Source organism: Alternaria ventricosa, assembly GCF_023758065.1.
Source record: "Alternaria ventricosa strain BMP 2768 chromosome Unknown scaffold_5, whole genome shotgun sequence".
In the NCBI taxonomy this organism is placed as follows: Eukaryota; Fungi; Ascomycota; class Dothideomycetes; order Pleosporales; family Pleosporaceae; genus Alternaria; species Alternaria ventricosa.
The window spans coordinates 949337-967920 of NW_026055685.1; the positions used below are offsets into that span (position 1 = coordinate 949337).

The window sequence follows — 18584 nt, forward strand, 5'->3', positions numbered from 1 at the left end:
AATCTACCACTCCCCCAAATCCTCCCCCGTAAGATTCGGCCTAACATCTCCTCCATCCAACCAAATCTTACACTTCCCGTACAACACATCCCTCTCCGGCCCATGCGCATTCAAATCCATCTTCGGCGGTCTGCCCGCCTTGCTCTCCGCCCAAGCCAAATACCGATACCCACTCGGATACTGCTTGATCTCTTCTTCAGGTACTTCGAACGCCTTGCCCGGCACCACAGGCACCATCTTGTCCTTGTCGAACAACAAAGTCATGAAATTGACACCCCATTTCCCAGCCTCATTTTTTGATAGGAAGAAGAAGAAGCGGGTATCAGCTTCATTGTCCATTTCGATGTCGTCAAGCATGATGCGACACGTAATCGTGACTTTCATTTTACTTATCGCCCGGTCGCCTTGTACATCGACTGTCTGACCACAAATCCTATGTAGGATGTACGGGAACGGGCCATGCGGAGTCTGTTTCTCAAACCCCTCTTTAGAGGACGCGATAAAGTCATCGAGGCGGCCTTGCGTCCATGATGTTGTGATGTAGGCGCCGGGGTGGAACATGGAAGAGTAGTTTTGCCACTCAGCGGCGTCGCGGTACATGCCCCAGCCTTCGCAGATTTCGCGGATCTTGAGGCGGTCGAGGACGGAGGCGTCGGTTCCGTTGGTGTTGTTGCGGGTGGCGCCGTTGGGGTAGGTGGATAACGGGGGTTGGACGGTGGTGTATTCGAGGCTTGGGTGTGGCATTTTGGCGGTGGATTGGATGGTTGGGATGTGTTTACGGGATTTTTGGTATGTTTTGGGTGTGGTATTTGTAGAGTTGGTGTATACCTAGGTATGTCGCTGTGATGTATGAAGTGGTAACGGTTACGTCATTGAACGACTGCCGAACATGAGGATTGTAATGGTCATGAAGACACATGTTCTTCTGCAAATTGTCCCAGGTTCCCACTAGCCACCTAGGTCTTGTATTCAGGAAGGTGTTGCACCCGGTCCCGGTCGTACATCGTTTCTGAGTCTTCCAAGGTTGGTACCAAGATGTATCTAGGGCTACCGAGTCTTTCGACCCACAACGTCGCTCGTAACGATCATTCTCGCTTCAGTCTCTTCGCGGGGCTACCCTCCACCGAGGCGGAACACCTCTTTGTTGGGCTGCTCCATTGAAGGTTGCGCGCTCTCCTGCAACTGAAGGGTGAGGAATTGGGACGGTTTTCTGTCATGAACGCGCTCCAACTTCAGTCCTCGTGGTCATCCTATGAAATACCCGGTATTAGTCTTGGTATCAAGGTGTATCTAGAACTGCCGCGTCTTGCGACTCACAGCGTTGCTAACTTGCTTGCTTGTGTGTTCCTTCTCGCTTGTGTGCTCTGGGTTGCTCGTCTTCTCGCCACTGCCATCCTCATCATCCGAAGTTACAGCCGAACTGCTGCCTTGTTCGTACTCGTTCATCGCCTGGAGTGCGGTTTGCTGGCTGTAGGTCGTCGGCTCTGGCCTCATATCCCGGGTCATCTCCTGCAATAGGCTGGGCATTGTTCGGAGGATTCTATCGTACGCAATCTGGACCTGGGGGCTGGTGCGGAATATGTGATCTACAAAATCTGTTTCCAGATTTTGTTCGTTGGCGAATCGCGCCAAACCCCCACCAGCCACCCAGGCCTTGTACTCGGGGAGGTGCTTTACGCGGTCGTACATTGTTTCGGGGATCGCGCGTCTCGGAACGCTCGCCGTCGCACTAGGGCTTTTTACGGTGTCTTTGCTGTTGTCCGACATGTCTTGATAGTGTCTCTCAAGATCTTGTTGGGTGTGTTTAGAGGAGGGGATGTGTGTGCGCGCGCAGATGATGTGCAGGTGATACATCGGAAGCTTTTGTGAGGTGCAGGTAGGCCTAATATGATGGTATGCAGAGGGACTCCTTGATGAAACAGGTTTTAAAATCCCAGCTTCCTGACGTACCATGGTTCTGGGGACTTGCGGCTTGACGTTGATGTGCCGGAAGATAATCTGTGATGCTGGGCTTGCCGAAATCGAGATGGCCTTTGGAGCGGATGCGCGATTCCTGTGGTTATAAACAAACAGGAGAAATGAGGTGTAGACTTACACGTAGTCGCTTCTCGGAAAGGAAAACACATTTCCTGTTCTTGCTAGGAAGTCGCGTATGAGCCAACGGAAAGATCGAACCGTGACTTGATGGGTAAGTGTACCTGGCTTGGGCGGGGTGATGCAGGCAGAACGCCAAAGAAGAATTTGATTGAGCATGGACCGGGGAAGATGAGTGAAGACTGATATAGAAGATAGAAAATGGCTTCATATACAACGCTATATACCAAAATAAATATCTTAGACGTTCTGCTCGTTGATGAACAGACCGGCCATGCCCATACCAGTACCAATGCACATACTGGTGAGGAGAACCTTCTTCTTTTGCCTCCTGCACTCGCTCAGACCAGTGACGATTTGACGCGCACCAGTGCAGCCAAGTGGGTGACCCAGCGCAATAGCACCTCCCCTTGGGTTGAGCTTCTGGTGGTCGATCTTGAGTGTCTCGAGACAGTATACAGCCATAGAGGCGAAAGCCTCGTTGAGCTCGATAAGGTCAACGTCTTCGAGGGTGATGTTGAACTTGGAGAGCAGCTTGGGGATGGCGACGGATGGGCCGATACCCATGATCCTGGGTGGCAGACCAGCGACGGTGGCACCAACGTACTTGGCGAGGATGGGCTGGCCGAGCTTCTCGGCAGTGGAGCGCTTCATCATGAGGATAGCAGCGGCACCATCTGTGAGTTGCGACGAGTTTCCGGCGTGCGACCTGTCGCCGTGGGGAAGGAAGGCAGGCTTGACCTTCTGCAGGCTCTCGAATGTGGTGCCGGCGCGGATGCCCTCGTCCTTAGTCAGGGTGACGGTCTTGACCTCGCCTGTCTTGGGGTCCTTGATTTGGGTGGTGATGGGCGCAATCTCGTCGTCGAACCAGCCCGCCTTCTGCGCAACCTCGGCTCTCCGGTATGACTCAGCAGCGTACTTGTCCTGGCGCTCGCGCGAGATGTTGAAGTCCTTGCCGACGTTTTCTGAGGTCTGGCCCATGGGCTGCATGCAGTCTTTCGCCTCCTGGTTCTCGAGCACCTCGTCGACGAACGGCCTCTCGAGCCTGTCACCGCCTGCTGTCATGCTCTCAGCGCCCATGGCGAGACCGCACTCGATGCTGCCGACGGCGATCTGGTTGGCAATGTCTTGTACGGCCTTCAGTCCCGAAGAGCAGAAGCGGTTCAGCGACGAGCCGGATGTGGTGTTGGGGAAGCCAGCGGCGAGCATGGCGGCGCGGACATAGTAGGCAGCCTTGGCATCTGAGACGTTGCCGACGCAGATGTCCTCTACTACGGCGGGATCGAGGTTCGACTTTGCGACGACTTGCTTGAGCGTCTTGACGAGGATGCCGTCAAGGGTCGTGTCCTTGAAGCCGCCCTTGTGCGCCTTGGTGAGGGGAGTGCGGAAGGCGAGGGTGATGACAACGTCGTCGGGGTTCTTGGTGGTACTGTTGATGGCTGTCAGCGCTGCATTCTTCCCTTATCATCCGCCGCGCGTTCTTCACGTGTCATATCTGTCCGGGTGGAGCTTACAGGGCCGAGATGCCGCTGGCCAAGGGCGTCATGTGCGAAACGATGGACTTGAGGCGGTCGGTCATTGTGAAGGTAGAGAGGAGTGGTCAATTGAGGTTTGTGAGAGACGAAGGCGATGTTTAGGGGAGATGGTGAGTGAATGCGGAGGCGGAGACAGCTCTTAACTTAACTTGTGGGGCAAAATGGTCGCGACGGCTGGGCCGAGGATCTCGGAGCCACATATCGCCAGGTCACGTTCTCTCGGCAATTGCCCTCATGCCAGGCCGGGCCTTTTTGCTCACTCAACAACAAATGTTGAGTATACTAATCAGCCCATGTTCTCGTAAGCCAGAATCCAAAGATCAGATGTATCGAGGTTTGCTTATCCACAGATGTCGGGGGCTGCAGTATTGATCGCGCCTTCCCCGCAATTCGCCGCCACGCTGCCTGAGCCTTTAGCCTTGCACTACACAACCCCAACCTCACCTCAACTCAACCGCTGCTGAACGACACACAATCTCTCTCCCATCTCATTCCAGTCATGGCGAACTTTCGCACACATGCGCACGCGTTTGCGACCTATGCTTCGCGTCATTGCCCAATTGCCCCGAATGTCCCGTCACGATTCCTTGGCAAAATGACGACGCGCAGAAAACACGCCGGTCTTCCAAATCGCGTTGCCTATAACATCCACAATGTTCCTATCGCTATCGCTTGATAGGCGATATGTTATCGCCTGGGTTGGAGCGCATGAGCGACACAGCCTCCACAGCCAGCATCGAGACCCAATCTTTTGGTAACTGTGCCACCTAGTTGTTATGCTGTCAAAGGAAATTTGGCCCCCAAACGCCATCACTGCCCGCACACCGCATCCCACAAGGCAAGTCTAAACGCAAATCGCGCTGTCAAAAGGTAAGGGTGGTCAGCCCTGCATACGTCGCGTAGTATTTTCACAGTCATACTCTTAATTCATCGTTCGTACTACAGACGTCAACCACGATGCCGTCGTAGGTTGCCTGGATGCTTTGTCCTCAACACGCCGAAAACAAACCAGGCGAGCGACTCAACGCCATGTCCTTATTGAAATCTCGCTCAAGATCCTAGCAAGACCCAATGAGCCTAAAGTGGCTTAAGGCGCACCGCGGAATGCAGGCTGTCTGCACGCGCCTGTTAATAGACCCACACCCTCATTGGAGAGAGGAAAGCCATTCGCGAGGCTTGCATGGTCTCACACAACGGGAGCATGGGGGCGGCGGAGCAGGGCTGCGCTTTGACCTCATCCTTCCCATCCCTTGTGAGTACTACAAATGCTCGCTGCTGGTCTCGTCTTGTTCGCAGTGGTACGCGATTCTATCGCCTCTCCGACCTCAACCATGGCCGATTTCCCAACCGCCTCCATGACGACTTCCTTCAGTTCCTATTCGACGCGAACGATACCCGCCTATTCGATTATGACCCCTTTTACAGCGCCGTCTTATTGCAACAACGTTGTCAAGTCGTCATGTTTTCTTGAGACACCGTCTAGTGGAACTTCAACTGGCACACCTACCATAAGTTGTGGGTTCGTTGAGCGCGATCAGACCTGCGGTTCAAACGGACGACCCACCCGTGCTAGCGAATGCTTTCCAGGCAGTCCATACCCATACTCGGGCTTGACATACTCCCCAGCTACAGGATGTCCTTATGAATGGGCAACGCAAAGTCAGATTATAGATCCGTCAAGCCGGACCACCGCAGTATGCTGTCCATCGTGAGTAGGCTCTGGCCAGCATATTTGGCAGTCACTGACGTTGTTTACCAGCGGTTACTCAGCGCATTATTATTATTCGAGTTGTACCAGTTCGATCTCCTGGACTGCCAACTCGACTTCTGTCTTCGCCTGCCAGACAGATGGAAGCTCGGTTTATGAATGGTTTACCAGCGAATATTCAGCCGACAGTACACTCGCTTGGGCCGCAAGAATTGAGGCAATTCTCACCACTACCTCTTCTTCAGAGGCAACCTTTACCCCCCTTAGCGAACCAACATTAGATTTTGGTCCCCCAATGTACAACCCGCCACCTGCCGATTCCCCAGAACCCAAATCACGTCGTCTGGGTACTGGCCCCATCGTTGGCATCGCCGTAGGCGCGGTCGCCGCACTGGCACTCGCCGGCGGACTTTTCTTCCTATGGCGTCGTCGCCAAAATCAGCATCACCACGCGCCGATACCGAAGGCTAGCCCAAGTGGAGAGCACGACGCGTTACCTGAGTTTGTGGGAAACCATGGCATGATTTCTCCGCCTACACAGATGGCGAGTTCGAATGGTTTGTTTCATCCACAGCCGGAGGTTAGGTCGCCGAGATTGGAAACAGCGCTCACACCAGGGCGTTGATGGGTTTTGATGGCGTGGATCTTTTCTTCGTTTGTTACTATATTGATACCCATACTGTTTAGCAAAGAGCTATGCATTTTTACCACTCGGTCGTTCGAGGCCGACTAAACCTTTCCACTCTCGTATTCAGGATCCTTTGCGATCGGGCTTTTGCTCGATTCCGCCCTCTTGAGTCCATTGACGTGCGCGGGTCGGTCATGCCGAGCGCGGGATCTCACTGCGCATCCGCAGCTCCGTTTGATCATCCCTTGTGCCAATCATCGTCATATACATAACATAAGATTTCCGGCAAGGTTGGTTGCCAAGGGTCAATCTCTCACCCGCTTTGACGCATGGGCAGATGTGCGGCGCAGCATACGGCGCGGAACTCAAGCAACACTTGTGAATCTCGTCACACCGTTGACCGTCCTCTCATTAGCCGACGATGTCATGCGCCGCATTATAATGTTCTCGGTGCCATGCGTTGCATATGAATGCACGGGTGCCTTCGATCCCCGTATGTTCGTCGTCGTCTTCTCTTAGCCAAAATCATCCTCTCACATCCGCAAGATGGCTGACTCTCCCATCACGTCTTCGTTGTCGTCTTCTGTTAGCGAACAAGCAACATCGTCCTCCCTGTCCAGCGACATAGACACCACTTCCCGCACGTCTTCGTCGCCCGTAACAACACCAGACTCCACAGCCCCGTACGGGTCGCTAATTACGCCGTTCACCGCACCAGCTTACTGTTCTCGTGCCGTCCGAAATTGTAACTCAGAAAGCACAAATTGCGCATGGTGGATGCGAGATCGAACATGCGGTTCTGACGGCATAGCTACTGTAGCAAGCGAATGTTTTCCGCCGGGTACACACTGGATCGGCCCCTACCTTACCTCTCACTTAGCCATCTTGTACTCTCCCGCGGCACAATGTCCAGGAGGCTGGGTAGACGTAGGAAGGAGTACCTTCAGCAGTCCTTCTACTTATACCAAAGTCGCGTGCTGTCCTTCGTAAGTTTTGCTCATTTATCCATACCGCGACTGATTCAGTCGATTGACCTACCAGAATAGTTCTTACACATCGTACCAAGGCGCGACACAGGAATTCCTCTGCATGAGCTATCCCGACGATGACGTTAGCACACAAGCCGAGATCTTGTGCATTGAAGGCAAAGGCTCTGTGGGTGCTACTACGACTCGATCTGAGTCTGAGTATACATGGGAGAACCATGTCCTCGGCAAGCAAATCCAGTTCATCTTGCCTACATCGGAGTGTTCTACGGCACCAGACGGTTCATCTTCATGTTCGATCGAAGCTCTTCCATCGCCGGCGCCAGAAACGACTCCTTCCGACCCCGACTCATCAAGCAAATCGCCACTACCAAAAGGCGCCATCGCCGGCATCGCGGTCGGCTTCGCTATCCTCTTGTTAATGGCCATGTGCGCGCCTGTTTGGATCCTTCATCGGCGGAAGCAGCGAAAACATACTGGCACTAGTACAAAGAAGCGGATACCATTCGATCTATCGTCTTTGCCGGAGCTTGTCGGCATAAAAGGGAATAGGGGTTCGAGTGCGGAAATGAGTCTGGGTCATCCGAACGATGTCGTGCCGAACGGGGGAGGGGTGGGAACTTTGCCCACATCCACGCCACGGTAGTAAGATCGGATGTCGAGTAGGCTGTATGTTAGCATAGCGCAAATGAAGTCGCGTGGTTACTTGACATCTACTTTGCGGCGATGATGCGCTTCGCAAGGTACACGTGATTAGCTCGCTCGGGTTAGCGCAGACGTAGCGCGTTTTGGGGATCGCGTCATTACGTCAGCGAACGATGGCACACGCGTCGCGCTCTTGCCCTCGAACTTCGGCCATCGAGCTGTTAAACCTCACCCGACAACGTTCCCCTACGCACATGCTCGCCATGCTAATTCATCACTCGCGCACTAACGCGATAATGCGAAACTAATCGAGAGTGTACTCACCTTGAGGGTCGCACTTTCTCCGCCGACGATCGTCAGCGAGACGACTCGATGATTCGATATCTTCATCCATATCGTCGCCACGCTTTACACCGAGACAAACGCTTGGATGGCTCGGCCACTCTGGACTGAGCCTATTGGACTGTACTGCGCTTTCGGTATGGGAGCCTGACAAACGCCCTTCTGCCTTCTACAATTAAGACATGCGGTCACAGAGGAGCGGTCAAGCTGTAGCAAACCACAGCATCCTGCTTGTGGGCGCGATGGTTTGCTGGTTTTGATGGCAATCACTAGGCTCGCCAATCTCGAGTTATAGACTCGAAGGCAGCGATTACCGACCGCGATTTGCGGCTCTCTCGCCGTGGATTCACTGAACCCTATCGGGGTCGGCGCAATGAAGCACGTACTCATGGCAGATGCTGTTCGTTCCCTGCATTATTGCCATCTATTGGCTGCAGCCTATGAGTGTAGTCTCGCCCCTCTCCTGCCGTATATTCGCCTTATTGCTCACCGATATATACGATTTCCACCATTCCACCGCCCAGTTCGACTGATCAACCATCCGGAAGGTCACCATCGCTCAACCTGACAGTCATCGCCCCCTGGATCAACTACCAAAGCAAGACCGCAGCACAAGACACTTCTGACTTCTCACTTGCTTCACGCTGTTGAGCTCAATTTCGACTGCATTATACGAGTCAGACCTGGTACCTGCCGATATGGAGATTGCCAAGTCATGGAGCAAGTGGCAGGGTTTGGCTGCACTAGCTGTTTACTCGGTTACCATCATCGCCCTTGACCGTGTCTACGTAGAAGGCAGTACGTGGAAGTCTGTCGTGGCTTGGTGGAAGAGGTATCTGAAGCGCAGACGGGATGATCCTTGGATGAACGCCAATACGAGCAACGAGATCATCTTCAGCATGTTGGCCAAGACGATACCCGAGTCGCCAAACCATGTGTCGGACAAGGGCTATGAGCTTCTTTGCAGCTACAGCTTCAAGTCGTACACCGATACCCCTACGATCTACGTTCCTGGTACTCCGCCGATGTTCACGAAGCCACCTAACCCGTTGAAACTGGAGCCGGACACAGGACGCTACTACATCGACCAACATGTAGCCAAGGTACCGCGGTTTCAGTTCGAGCCACTCTTCCAGGCTCTTACTGTTATGAAGCCAAGCAAGCGTTTCGACGACATTGATGTCCTCGTCGCTCGCGGATCAATGACCGCGCTCATTACATACGTCAAGGACGTATCATGCCAGCCGTTCGCACTGACTCTCCACGTCGTTGGCAACACTTTGATTGTGGGGCGACGGCTTCGATCCGGCATGGCTGGCTCTACCAACGGATCGTACGGGCGTAACTTCGAGGCTGCCTGGACGACGCAACTAGAACCAGATCTTCAAGATGCGGAAGGACATCACCATACCATACAGTACGATTTCGGTGGCCTCAACATCGTGGTAAGGGCAGAGACAGACGCATACATGCCCGATGAGCAGCCCTCCCGGAACGAAATCGAGGAAATGTTGGCGAAATCGACATCGCATCCCGAGCCCGAGATTGCGAGCACTACCATCCGACCCGAAAGCTCTGACTCGACCGTTGTGCTACTGGCAGGAAAGTTGATTTCGCACAGCAAGACAATGGAACTGAAGAGCAACAACCAGAGTAAGCCCCTCGATCAGATCTGGGTCGGTAGGACTTCGCGGTGGTCTCTTGGAACAAACAAGGATGGCGTCTTCTCTTCCACCGAGAAGACCTTCACCCCAGAGGACATAAGGAAGAACTACGAGGATGACAGCAAGCGACAAGGAGCCCTTCGTAAGCTTGTGTGGTTGTTGGGAGAGTTGAAGACGACGGTTAAAGAGAAGACAAGCAACGGGTCTGCTGTGCTTCTCTGCCTGGGAAAGGGTGAGGAGCTGGTGGTACGCCCAATGAAGACCCACCTGCCTGCGCTTCCTGATGCGGTTGTGCAGCGTTTCTGGAGCTTGTCCGATCAGGACGAGATGCACGTGTAGGTATATTCAAGGTACTCATCAATTCTGATGACTGGTATTCAAGGCTGCCCAATTCTTTCATTGCTCCTCAAAGCTATCACAATCATATTGCCTATCGAAGTATGTTCTTAATGGCTAGCTCGAACCAAGACGAAGCCCCAGTCCGAGTCAAAATCGTAGCCTGTTCCCATTCATTGCTGCTCTGCTACTAGGCAGCCAATTGATCCACTTGCTAGAATTCCGTGGTCCGGTCTACTAGCGCTACGCTCTCTCCTCCGCCCCCAGATTTGTCGCGTTGAGGAGCTGCACGCTTTCTTACGTGGAATACCCCGAAGAGATGGAGATTTCACTAGGATTCGACAAGCAAATATGAAAATCTGACGTCAAAGCCGGTTCTAGGGTGCTCGCTTATCTCCTAGAGTGAGGGAGTATTGGCAAATAAAACACGCCTCTTCTACACACCCAATCTTTTAATGGTATCAAGCCTCTTCGTCTCTCGTCTCCCGTCTCGATCACGGTCATGAGCAGTCCCACCACCGGCCGCCAGCGCGGTACTGCCTCCAAAGCGCCCCGGAAGACACCTAACAACAACCCCGACGTTAACCGCAGGGAGAACCAGCAACGTGCGCGTGCGCCTAGCGGCGCTACCCCACGGGTGCACACCCGAAAGCGCTCGAGATCTGGACCGACTTCCGCCCTCGCCGACGAAGACGATGATGACGACTTCGATTCAGAGCACGACGTCAAAGTCAAAAAAGGCCGCACTACCTTCGACGAAAACGGGTACTTCAAAGAAGGCAACAAGAGCATGCGTTACTTTGGACCTGGGTTCACGGACCTATACTCGCCGTCCGTATTGCATCGACTCATCCATACCGGACTGTACAACCAGATGCCGCCCCGCGATGTGCTTCAGAGGCCTTTCCATCCACTGCACAGTGTTGTGACCCCCTCACAATTCGATCTATCCGTCTTCACTATCCCGCTGACCGCGTTGGAGATTCTTACGGTATGAATCTCGTTACAGTCTCTCGAGATACCGCTAACCCGCTTAAAGTTCTTTCTCTTACATGCGCAGATTCCCGAAGTACAAGCCCGTTTCGCACAGAGCGGAATCAACCCCAGATTCCAGGCTTGGATCATTGTGAGTCTTCTTCTATGCTTTACCGAACGCGCGTTATTGTACTGGGCTAACATTTCATCGCGAAGAATCGTCAGCACCTTCTCCAAGGTCTGGACTGTCTCTTCGGTATGGACGCACGCACCTGGGTGAAAGACTGGAAGAAGAAGAAGGGAGTGACAAAGCCTGTCAAAGGAGCTGCACCGCAGCCACCGCAGTCGATCATCCACACGACCGGTCACTACACGTTCACACCCGGTGTCAACCGACACACGGGCTTCGACATCGCCAAGACACCATACGCGCTTATCGATTGCGCTGAGGGTGTTCATCCGTGCAATTTCCCCCAGGGTCTTGACCGCGGTCCCTTCACTGAAGCCCTCTTCCAAGCGCAGGTCATGAATTGCTCGAGGCTTCTGCTGGCTGATCTCGATGCTTTCATTGCGTATTGGCTCATCGATCGAAATCTTCAGGCCGGCTACAGCGATGTGGGGTTTCTGAAGAGGTGTGTGGCGTTGCATGAGGAATATCGGGCTATGGTTAGGAAGGACGTTGAGGCTCACGGCTATAGGTGGGAGGACTGAGGCTTGAGCGATGTGTCGTGGTGGTGTTCAAGTGTGAGGATGTTATACTGGCAGATAAATGGAAAAGAGGCTTGTAGATGTCTAGACTGCCTTTCGTAGCTTGGAAGCGAGGCTCTTTCAGTGATACAGTCATAGACTTGCCAATAAATAAGAGTAATATGCGAATTGTTCCAGTTGACGGGAAAAAAGGGGTCTCGTTGGGAATGTTCGCGGATGTGATGTCGTGCGTGATGCTGTCTGAGATCAACACCACATTGCTCAAAGCTACTGCGTCGTGTCTAAACACCCGTCTCCATCATCACGTGAACCTTTTGCGCTTTACCAACATGTGATAAATTTTGTCATTTCAGGGAATGTCGCATCTGCAGACTGTTTAACTATGTTAGAGATTACCTATCGCATAAACTAAAGTCGTAGCAACACGCAGTTGTTTCTTTACATTTAGCCTATATAAAACACATATAAAATATATATTTACTTAAATATAGATTCTATTACTTAATAGCTACTACTATTTTTAAACTTTTACTTTACTTTTATTTATTACTTTGTTAAATGTGCTAGTGCAGAAATGCAGGCACAACGCGGTTAAGTAACATAGTATATAATTATAATGCAAGTGTATTTCCTAAACACCTTGTTTTATAGTAGGTAGTAGTATTACTTTTATTTATACTTTTAAGCTATAGCTATAAATAATATTATTAATATATATTTATTATATATTAAGCTAAAATAAAGTACTATTAAAGTACTTAGTCTTTTATAGTATTAGTATAAAGCTAGCTTATAAAAAATAGTAAAGTAAATTATTTATTACTTATTTTTTAAAGTTTACTTATAGTTATACTATATAAGTCTTACTTATATAGTTAGCTAAATTTTAAGTTAATAGTACTTTTATATATTTTATACTTAAAAAAAGTATATACTATTTTTTTACTAATAAGTAGTATTTTAACTAATAAGTAGAGTAGTAAGTAAAGTAATAATAAAAATAATAAGTAAAGTAATACTAAAGCTAATAAGTAAAGTAAAAAAGTTAGCTTATAAAACGCTAGCTACTTTATTAATACTAAGTAAATTAAAAAAAGTATAAGTAGCTAAAATATTATTAATAAGTATAAGTATTTTTTAAAAGCTATATTTAACGCCTATAATATTAATAAAAAAAATATTAGTAGCTATAGTTATATAAGTTATAAAAGTAATAAAAATACTAAAGTATATATTATATATTTTTTAACTATTAACTTACTATAGTATATATAATTAGTACTTTAAGCCTAATTTAGAGTTATCTTTATAGTAAAAAGATATTAAAAGATATTAAAAGGTGTTAAAAAACTTTAAGCTAGTCTCTTTTAGAACTACTAGAATAATTTTAATATTAATTTAGATATTACTATAGTAATAAAGTTATTACTATATAAACTAACTCTACACTTACTTATATAACTTTCTAGTTTATACTATAACTAGAAATAACTAGAAATAATATAATATATAGTAATAGATATACTACTAATAAAACTTACTATATTTATTCTCTATTAACTATAACTATAATATTATTTCTATCTACTAATAACTATAATATAATAACTATTCTATGGTTATACTTTTACTAGCTTTAGTAAAACTTTAATACTACTACTATCTATATAATAATATTTACCTACTAAAGATAACTTATAAACGCTTTATTTTTATTATTTTATTTTTTATTACTTTTTTTAAGAATCTTCTCTAAAGTATACTATTATAAGTAAATATAACTCTATATTATATAGCTAAAATATAGCTCTAACTCTATTCTAATTATATACGTAGTAAGGTGTATATAAATAGTGTTTATACTTAGTAAAAAGTACTTAATTATTAGTATATTAATAGAATTCTCTAGAATTTTAGTAATATATAAAGCTCTAGCTACTAAGTAATTTATAATATCTAGATCTAGGTTATAAAAAAAGCGCTATATCTTATTAATAAGATTATTAAAAGTAAAGTTCTAGTAAAAAATAATAGTAAAATCTACTTATTTTATATACTTTTATAGAACGCTTATAAAATAATAACTATTAATAGTTCTAGTAGATACTATATTATTAGTAAAGTAGGCTTTAATAGCGCGTATAATAGTAGTAGTTATAAAAATAATAAAGAAAGTTATAAAATTTACTATAATACTATCTTTTATAATAATTTTAAGAGAGTTTATAAATATAGTAAAGGTAATATAATTTAGAGAAAAGTAATTAAATAATAATAAAGTAACTTAGTAGAGCTCTAGTAAGTAAAGTAATATAACTAGTAAAAAATTATTTTTATACTTATAATTACCTAGAAGACTTATAAATAGTTTAAAGTACTATTTAGTATTAGATTTAAGCTACTTTAATATATTTTTAGATTTCTAAGAGTAACTTATAGAATAAAAGAAGTATACTTTTACTAAGATTTTATTATATATATTCTAACTATAAACTTTTAAATTATATTACTCTATTAGTTATAAGCTAATAAGCGCGTATAATTATATTATAATTCTTTTATAGAGTACTTTAGTATTAAAATAGCTTTATAGCTAGCCTAAATTTAGAAGCTTTAACTACTTTAGAAGTAGTAGCGCTAAAGCTCTAAGCTTTAGTTTATTTACTTCTAAAGTACTAAAACCTTTAGTTGTATATTCTTTAGTATACTAGTAATAGATTTTACTTTTTTAGAACTAGTTTATAGGCTATAGAATTATTAGTTTACTAATAAATAGTATATATAATTTAATATTTTAGTTTTTTTCTATTCTATCTATAGTACTATAATAATATAAAGTAAAATAAGCTACTTATAATTTCTAAATTATATAACTACTATATACGTAAAAGTACTTTTTATTAAATAAGAGACATTGTAATACTTAGAGTTATAGCAACACGCAGAAAATTATATACTAAGTTATTTAGATAATTGCGAGATCTATTATTCAATTCTTTCCTTGTCTTCCTATATGTCTTATTTCAATGCAACGTTCGTAATACCCTGACCAGCTACTCCTACAGTTGTCTTCCACTGGCTTGGTTGTCTCTTCTCATGTACTTCAGAAATCCACGCGACAGAGGCGCTGAAGTATAGCATCACATCATTCAAACTTTGGTGCCCATAATCACTCTTGATGAAGTGACACGGAAATATGTATAAGGAGTGCGTGAGAGAGTAGGATAATGAAGCTTTCTTGAGTCCCAAAAAGCTCACACAATACACTGCCTCTTTCCCGGACCAGACCTTGCTCAACACACGTATAGGCCTGGGTCGTTCGCCACCACATCTAGAATTCGGTACTTGCGGTCTTTCTGGTCGACTCTTGAGTTGTGTGTAGATAAATAAATCCATCAGTCCTTTGACTCGTTCCTTCTCTTGTCGTGGCTGATCTTGTGTGACGCATTCTGCAAGGACAACTGACAAGAATCGCGACAGTAGGAACTGACCATTGATCAACTAATCAGAAGATCGAAGATCTTTCCTCATATGGCTCACATCCGCAAATTCTCCAGGATAGGACATAACTGAGCAGGAAGTGAGGAACTGTGTTGGAGTGGTACCTGGTTGGTTTTCGAGATGAAAGAAAGCTTCTCGATGGATCAACGTTGTGACCAGGCGGCCTCGCACAAAACACGAGGAGCAATGCTACAGTTTTCGGCTTAGTTCGCATCCAACCGCAATTGTGTTTTCACTGACGAACTTTCCCGACAGCCCTTCTTCCATTGCTCCAGGACGACGCGCCGACGACTCCTCATCGAGACGCTTTGCTGAGATTCTCGCCAATATCGCTGAATACCTGAGACCGTTTTCCTCATATGGTTGAGTCGTGTCATGAGAACGCGATGGCGAAATGGTCGTCTCTTGTGAAGAATATCGCAGCACCGAAAGTTGGGTGATGGCTTCGAGACCTCCGTGTGACAGCTTTCGGGTCTATCCATCGCACATGTCCGTTAAGTGTTATGAAGGGAGCTAGCGGTAGCTGGAATGACTGGTATGTCTACAGCTCAACCTCACTGATCACTGAGCCTGCTCTTGGCTCTCCATCGCGACTTTTGCTTTGGCCTTCTTTTGTTGGATGCGATAATCTGCCATCGTCTTGCGATACCGTTTCAAGTGTAGCTTGTGACGGTGAAACGCCTCCTCGTCTGGATTCTCCATCCCAGGCCCGAAAGCCGGGTTTGTTGTCTGGAAGAAGCCACCAGAATCTTCGATGAACTGGACATCGCTGAGCTTGAGATCAGCCCACTCGTCCAGATTGTCGAGGACATACTCAATCAATTGAGTCAGAAAGCCCCTGTCTGAACCGGAAGGAAAGTTTTCGCGATCAACACCGTTCGCAAGATCGCGGACGTAATAGTCGACTAGCCGGTATTCGTTGCCAGGCGGTGTCCAGCTCTCGCATGAAAAGGACGTTACTGGAAGGACCGCGCTTTCAGTGACCTGCTGTTGTTCCTGGCCGGAAGATTCCAAGAGTTCACGAATTTCACGACCATGTTTATTCGTCTGCTGACTGATTGTCGATGGGCCGATACCTTCGACGGCGTCGGTGTTGTAAGCTCGGTTCTTGGTCACATTAGCTCACGCAAGATACGGTTCGGCAAGGGAGAATGAACTCACAATCAAGTCAGCGATGTTGTTTTGCGTCCAGCCACTTCGGGCAAATCGCTGTGTCCAGTCCGGCCAGAGTGAGCCATGCGCAGGAAACCACTATACGATACATCAGCTGCTGTGTCTTCGTTTGAGCGACCGATATATACTCACGATAGCCATCTCCACTATGGTTATAGGTATCGAGCCCATGTACCGGATGTCGACCTGCTTTGGGGCGCCCATACTGTATACAGGGTGCGGTTTACCATCGACACGGTAGTCTTTCATGTCGATGTTCATCTCCGTGGCGATACGTACGAGACCCTCGGGTGGTATGATTCCTTGACCGCCTTGCTTGAACGTAGCTTCAGTTATTGGATCAAGCGGGACTGTGACCTGGAAGCCACCCCCAAGATCGAGAAGGTAGGCGTCTGCCGGTAACGCATCAGGAGGGGATGCTAGAATGGCTTGATTGCAGAGGTCTCGGCTCAACCGTGCGTCTTCTTCGAATGCTGAGTTATAGTCTTCAGAATCAAGAAGCGCATTTCGATGTATGATGACTTGGCCAGGATGTTCTCGCATTGCGTCGACAAGGTTGGCGAATATGAAGTCAAAGCCTGAGACACCGGGGCCGATCGGGCTGGGCCTACCTCCAAGGAAGCCCAATGCTCGAGCAAGGTTCTTGCCTCCTTGAGTCTCGCTCGGCGTTCGAAGGCGTATCGCTGCGGAGATTCCGCCGTCGGCTTCAACATGCGGTGTTGGAATGTCATGACGACTATCTTTCTCGGCGTCCAAGCTTGCTGCTGCCAGGTCCAGCGCGTCACTTCGCGGTTCGAGGGAACTCGACGGTGGAAGGGCGAGTTGCGGTGATATATCGCTGTGCAACGGGCTAGCAGACAGTGACCGATGGAGATCCCCATTTCCAAAGTCATAATTAGCGATGGCCTTGACGTTTATACTGGGTGTATGTTGGTAAGACTTGGCCACTCCGTTGGCCTTGCTGGGCGCTCCCATCGTAGTCTTCTTGGGTCCTTTCTTGGACGCGATACGGACCTGAGGTAGAGCAGGTATGCTTGTAGATGGAGCGTGATATGGCGAGTGTCGCATCGTGGGGTATATGTTGTCTCTAGGCGTAGAGAAAGGCTCATGAGGGGCGAAAGCGTGCGCGGAAAGGCCACTCGCCGGCGACGTAGTCTCTAGATTACGCATAGACTGCGACAGAAACGGCGACGCTGGCTGTTCATCTTCCAATACATGGTATATAGCGCCAGGAAACTGTTGATGGCCATTCGCGGACTGGTGCGCTTCATCCACGCCGAGGGTGGCGCCGAAGACGAATTCATTTGCGCCGGTGGACCACATCGCGCCGATAGAATGGGACTGCGGTGTACGAGAGGGCTCTTGGCTGTCATGAATTCGCTCCGTAGATGAGTGGCTTTCGTGTCGCACCCGATTACTGGGGTATTGCTGCGGCGACATTCGTGGCTTCTCCGGCAGAGATGGCAGTAAGCGTAGCGGAGTAATTTGCGGTGCGCTGATGGTTGCGGCAAGGATCTCGAAGACGATCGATCAGTTTGAGGAGTATAGTATCTGTAGCAAGGCGGGCAAGTCAGTGGACGATGGGCTCAGCGCGCCATGCGAGCCTTACCAGATGTCTTTGTCAAGGGTTGCACTGGATGGGTATACTAGCGAGCTTGGTGACATATGGCTGCTGTGTGTATGTCGAGTTAAGCAGGGCGCGAAGTAGCGATTGGATGTTGAGATTGGCGAAAGAAAGGGTCGACGAGGGTACAACGTCCGCGTTCGGTTGTTGCGGCCAAGGGGCTACGCTAGCCTCTATGATGCCTTCACAGCCACCATCTGCTTTCTAATATACTGTCTTTTACGGAACATTGTGATGGGTCGGAAGATCTGAAAAGGCTTATCGCAATGCTAAGAGACACTTAAAAGACAATGATACGAGCGGTAGAAGTAGCCTTGACGGGTAAGCTCCAAACACCGCAGCTTCGTCGCCATATATTGCAAGGCGTCGAGTACGCGATGTGTTATGCTCGCGCAGCTCTGATATCATCTTAATGTACTCGATCGTGTTCGGTTTCCAATACACCGGGTTTGCTACCAAACTTCAAAAGATCAATTTCCGGGTCAGATACACTTTGTCTGATTGATCCAATGTGTTGGGTGCTATACAAAGCAGTCTTCAATATACTCAGCTACATAAAGTGCGCGGCGCTCACCGAATCGGTGAATTCAATGCTTGTATGACACCGCAACGACAACCAGGTTTCCTTCGCCATTATCCGACTATAGTCCTTCTTCGCAGTGTTC

At 48.0% G+C, this 18584-nt stretch overlaps 6 protein-coding genes across 6 annotated transcripts; 2 read left to right on the forward strand and 4 right to left on the reverse strand.

Moving 5' to 3' along the window:
• Window positions 1-3: 3 nt before the first annotated feature.
• J4E93_003691 (uncharacterized protein) lies at window positions 4-744 on the reverse strand (the record flags this gene model as incomplete). The annotated part of the gene is made up of 1 exon (XM_049341623.1): window positions 4-744. One exon carries the CDS (start codon window positions 742-744, stop codon window positions 4-6), a length of 741 nt encoding a protein of 246 aa, XP_049201128.1.
• A 546-nt stretch (window positions 745-1290) lies between these two features.
• J4E93_003692 (uncharacterized protein) lies at window positions 1291-1767 on the reverse strand (the record flags this gene model as incomplete). Its single annotated transcript, XM_049341624.1, has 2 exons — window positions 1291-1586; window positions 1641-1767. The coding sequence occupies 2 exons, from the start codon at window positions 1765-1767 to the stop codon at window positions 1291-1293; spliced, it is 423 nt and encodes a 140-aa protein (XP_049201129.1).
• Window positions 1768-2334: 567 nt separating this feature from the next.
• Window positions 2335-3673, reverse strand: J4E93_003693 (uncharacterized protein; the record flags this gene model as incomplete). Its single annotated transcript, XM_049341625.1, has 2 exons — window positions 2335-3523; window positions 3609-3673. 2 exons carry the CDS (start codon window positions 3671-3673, stop codon window positions 2335-2337), a joined length of 1254 nt encoding a protein of 417 aa, XP_049201130.1.
• Window positions 3674-8636: 4963 nt separating this feature from the next.
• Window positions 8637-9941, forward strand: J4E93_003694 (uncharacterized protein; the record flags this gene model as incomplete). The annotated part of the gene is made up of 1 exon (XM_049341626.1): window positions 8637-9941. The coding sequence occupies one exon, from the start codon at window positions 8637-8639 to the stop codon at window positions 9939-9941; it is 1305 nt and encodes a 434-aa protein (XP_049201131.1).
• Window positions 9942-10440: 499 nt separating this feature from the next.
• J4E93_003695 (uncharacterized protein) lies at window positions 10441-11624 on the forward strand (the record flags this gene model as incomplete). The annotated part of the gene is made up of 3 exons (XM_049341627.1): window positions 10441-10929; window positions 10978-11064; window positions 11130-11624. The coding sequence occupies 3 exons, from the start codon at window positions 10441-10443 to the stop codon at window positions 11622-11624; spliced, it is 1071 nt and encodes a 356-aa protein (XP_049201132.1).
• A 4059-nt stretch (window positions 11625-15683) lies between these two features.
• J4E93_003696 (uncharacterized protein) lies at window positions 15684-17465 on the reverse strand (the record flags this gene model as incomplete). The annotated part of the gene is made up of 2 exons (XM_049341628.1): window positions 15684-16229; window positions 16428-17465. The coding sequence occupies 2 exons, from the start codon at window positions 17463-17465 to the stop codon at window positions 15684-15686; spliced, it is 1584 nt and encodes a 527-aa protein (XP_049201133.1).
• Window positions 17466-18584: the final 1119 nt, after the last annotated feature.